This window comes from Urtica dioica, chromosome 11 (genome assembly GCF_054948205.1).
Source record: "Urtica dioica subsp. dioica isolate 48M chromosome 11, U.dioica_male_clone48M_v1_H2, whole genome shotgun sequence".
Taxonomy (NCBI): Eukaryota; Viridiplantae; Streptophyta; class Magnoliopsida; order Rosales; family Urticaceae; genus Urtica; species Urtica dioica.
The window spans coordinates 12,470,232-12,473,122 of NC_142766.1; the positions used below are offsets into that span (position 1 = coordinate 12,470,232).

At 34.1% G+C, this 2,891-nt stretch overlaps 1 protein-coding gene across 1 annotated transcript; it reads left to right on the forward strand.

Moving 5' to 3' along the window:
* Positions 1–1,417, forward strand: LOC149381305 (protein RGF1 INDUCIBLE TRANSCRIPTION FACTOR 1-like). Its single transcript, XM_089601037.1, has 4 exons — positions 1–121; positions 265–462; positions 682–900; positions 1,117–1,417. Exons 1-4 carry the CDS (start codon positions 119–121, stop codon positions 1,363–1,365), a joined length of 669 nt encoding a protein of 222 aa, XP_089457163.1. The 5' UTR covers positions 1–118; the 3' UTR covers positions 1,366–1,417.
* Positions 1,418–2,891: the final 1,474 nt, after the last annotated feature.

Genomic DNA, 2,891 nt, shown 5'->3' on the forward strand with positions numbered 1-2,891 from the left:
CTCTCTATATATATATATATATATATATATATATATACACATACATATCTTTGGCTCTCTATATTGCGCGTCTACCAATCCTTGAAGCCTCCACATCCAGGCCACATCACTATATGTAATGGTAATACATTGCACATACCTTTGTTCTTATTACTATTGTCTATGAGATCTCTCTAATCATGAATTGTTACAGTAATTTGAAATGTGTCCAATATCTATTAATATATATACATACATTTTTTTTTCTGTAACTACATAATATAGGAGGAGAGAAATAAGAGAAGCAGAGAATTGACACCGGGGTGGGTGGACGGGATGTTGGGGATGGCTTTCTTCTCGGTTTGTGGGGCCCACAGGGACGGGCCGCGCAGCGAGTGCAACATGTACTGCCTCGACTGCCACGTCCCCGCTTTCTGCTTCTACTGCCGATCTTCCAGCCACAATGACCACCTTGTTATCCAAGTAATAACCTTTTTTTTCAATTCTTTTTTATTTTAGTGTTAATTAATAAAATGCAAGTAACATTGCATTGTGTGTATAAAATAAAAAATCATCCGCAATTATTTTTTTTTATAAATCTAAATTTTATGTTGGGTATTAAGTGATAAAATGCGCAATTTCTAATGTCTAGGTTAATTAGTGATATAGTTAAAATAGAATTAGTTTTGTGCACATAATTAGATAAGGAGGTCGTCGTACCACGACGTGGTTAGGGTCGGGGAGATCGAGAAAGCGTTGGACGTGAGTGGAGTTCAGACGTATGTAATAAATAGCGCGAGAGTCGTGTTTCTGAACGAGAGGCCTCAGCCTAAGGCTGCCGTCAAAGGAGGCCCTCATTATTGCGAGATTTGTTCCAGAACTCTCTTGGACCCTTTCCGTTTTTGCTCTTTGGGTTGCAAGGTACTTAATTCATGACCCTTTTATTTTCTCTCTTTTAGTTAATTAATAAGAAAACAAAAATTATTTTAAATCACATTTCTAATAATATCAATTTCAAATACAATTTATATTCAGATGATGAATTATTGAGGGTCATAGTATCCTTATCCTCACTATCCTCGTCAAATTTTGAAGATATAAATAATTAAATAATAATTCTTTTGTTACATCTCTTAGCTTGTAGGAATAAAGAAGAATGGGGATGCAAACTTTGTGATCCCAGGCGGAAGGAACGAAGTGATTCCATCAAGAGCGGGACAAGAATTAGGAGAAGTGTTAGAAGATAAAAATGAGATGAGTGATAAAAGAATAATAGTCCAAGGAGATCACGAAAATGTGTACCCAATTAGCACGCTTCGTCCAACACATTCCAATTCATCAAGAAGAAGAAAAGGCATTCCTCATAGAGCACCTTTAGGGCCCTAATAACAATAAATGTAACACTCATTAGCATTATATTTATTATTATTACATGTGAGATGTTGGGTTCCATTTAGTTTTCTTAACATGGGATTAGCTGTCCTTTACTCAATTAATACCCTAACGGAATATATATTATATATATGGTTAAATTAGGTAAATACTTTAGCTGGTGCAATAATAATGCTCTCCATTCATAAAGCTTTTTCTAGCCAACACAAAAGTTGTACATGCCATCTAGACTCACATGATCTTATATAATACTATTACGTCTTCAATAATTACAATTTAGCATGGTTGTCTTGATGTATCAATATCATATATATGTGCTGAATTGTATTTAAAAAAAGTGGGGAGCTAACATCCATGTCATAAGTTCATAATATGGTCTAAAATCGTTATCATGAAATGGAACAAAACACCCTCAAAACTTGTTTCAGATACATATCTTTATATGCGAGTGATTTCTATTATGTTTTTATTCTTAAAATTTAAATCTTTGTTATCATTCGTGCTTAAATGTTCAATGTAAAATATGTGAATTTAAAAAATGAAGAATAGTAAAAAAGGAAAAATATGAAACAAAATAAATCACTTTCATTATATACCCAAACATGATTGCTTTAAACGGCCCAATTTTGTGATATAGTGTAATGTTTCTTATTAGAATATTTTATTTATTTATTTCTGTGAACCGGTTGTCAAGAATTATTTTCCTTGCTTAGTTTATGTTTTGCTTCAAATATTGTGAAAAGTCTTTCCCCATGTCCTTGGACTAGAGTAAATGATAAAAATGCATGAAGAGGTCTATCAATCAAATATCTAAATTGCAAAGGTGTAGATCTAACCCCGTAAAGTACGTAGTGACTTTAACGTTGAGCTGAGCTTCTTTTCAATTTCTAACGAAAATGTGTTATAAAATATGTTTAAAGTTCAAACACGGTTTTGGACCAAATTGTATTCTAATGATAAAATTAAATTTGTACCTATAGACTCTCTAAGCATTGATTATAAACTCTCTATTTGATGACCAACCTGATTTATTTGATCAATGATGGTCGTGTCTTAATGAATTACAAAGGTGAAAATGTCACAAATTGACAAGTATAATTTCTTCGTCGGTATGTTTTAACGCTATTTTTTTGTCAACACTTAGAACCGTCAGTTGTTTGATCTAATGGTTAGACCCGATGACAACACGTAGGTTGAGGTGTGATGAAGTCTTCTCTTCTCGTTGTCCTTATCTCGCCGGAAAGAGGTTGTCAGTTCCTCATCGTCTCGTCAATGGTTGACCTTCGTGTTCTTCATTATTTTCACTTGTTCGTGTTCGTCTTGTTCTTTGCATTCTTTGGACCTTTTAGTCTTTGAATTCTCGAATCTTTGGTTCTTCGAGCCCTTTGCGTTCTTCGTTGTTGTCGAGTCTCCGCGTTCTTTTGATCTTCATGCCTTTGCGTCCTTAGATCTTTGAATCTTTAAGTCATTTGTGTTCTTTGGGTCTTTAAATCTCCGAGCCTTTGAGTTCTTCGCGTTCT

What these genes read in the sequence shown, in the direction of transcription:
- LOC149381305 (XM_089601037.1), top strand. An exon ending in ATGACCACCTTGTTATCCAA is followed by an intron (nt 463 to 681) that starts GTAATAACCTTT and finishes GCACATAATTAG; the next exon opens with ATAAGGAGGTCGTCGTACCA. An exon ending in TTTGCTCTTTGGGTTGCAAG is followed by an intron (nt 901 to 1,116) that starts GTACTTAATTCA and finishes TACATCTCTTAG; the next exon opens with CTTGTAGGAATAAAGAAGAA.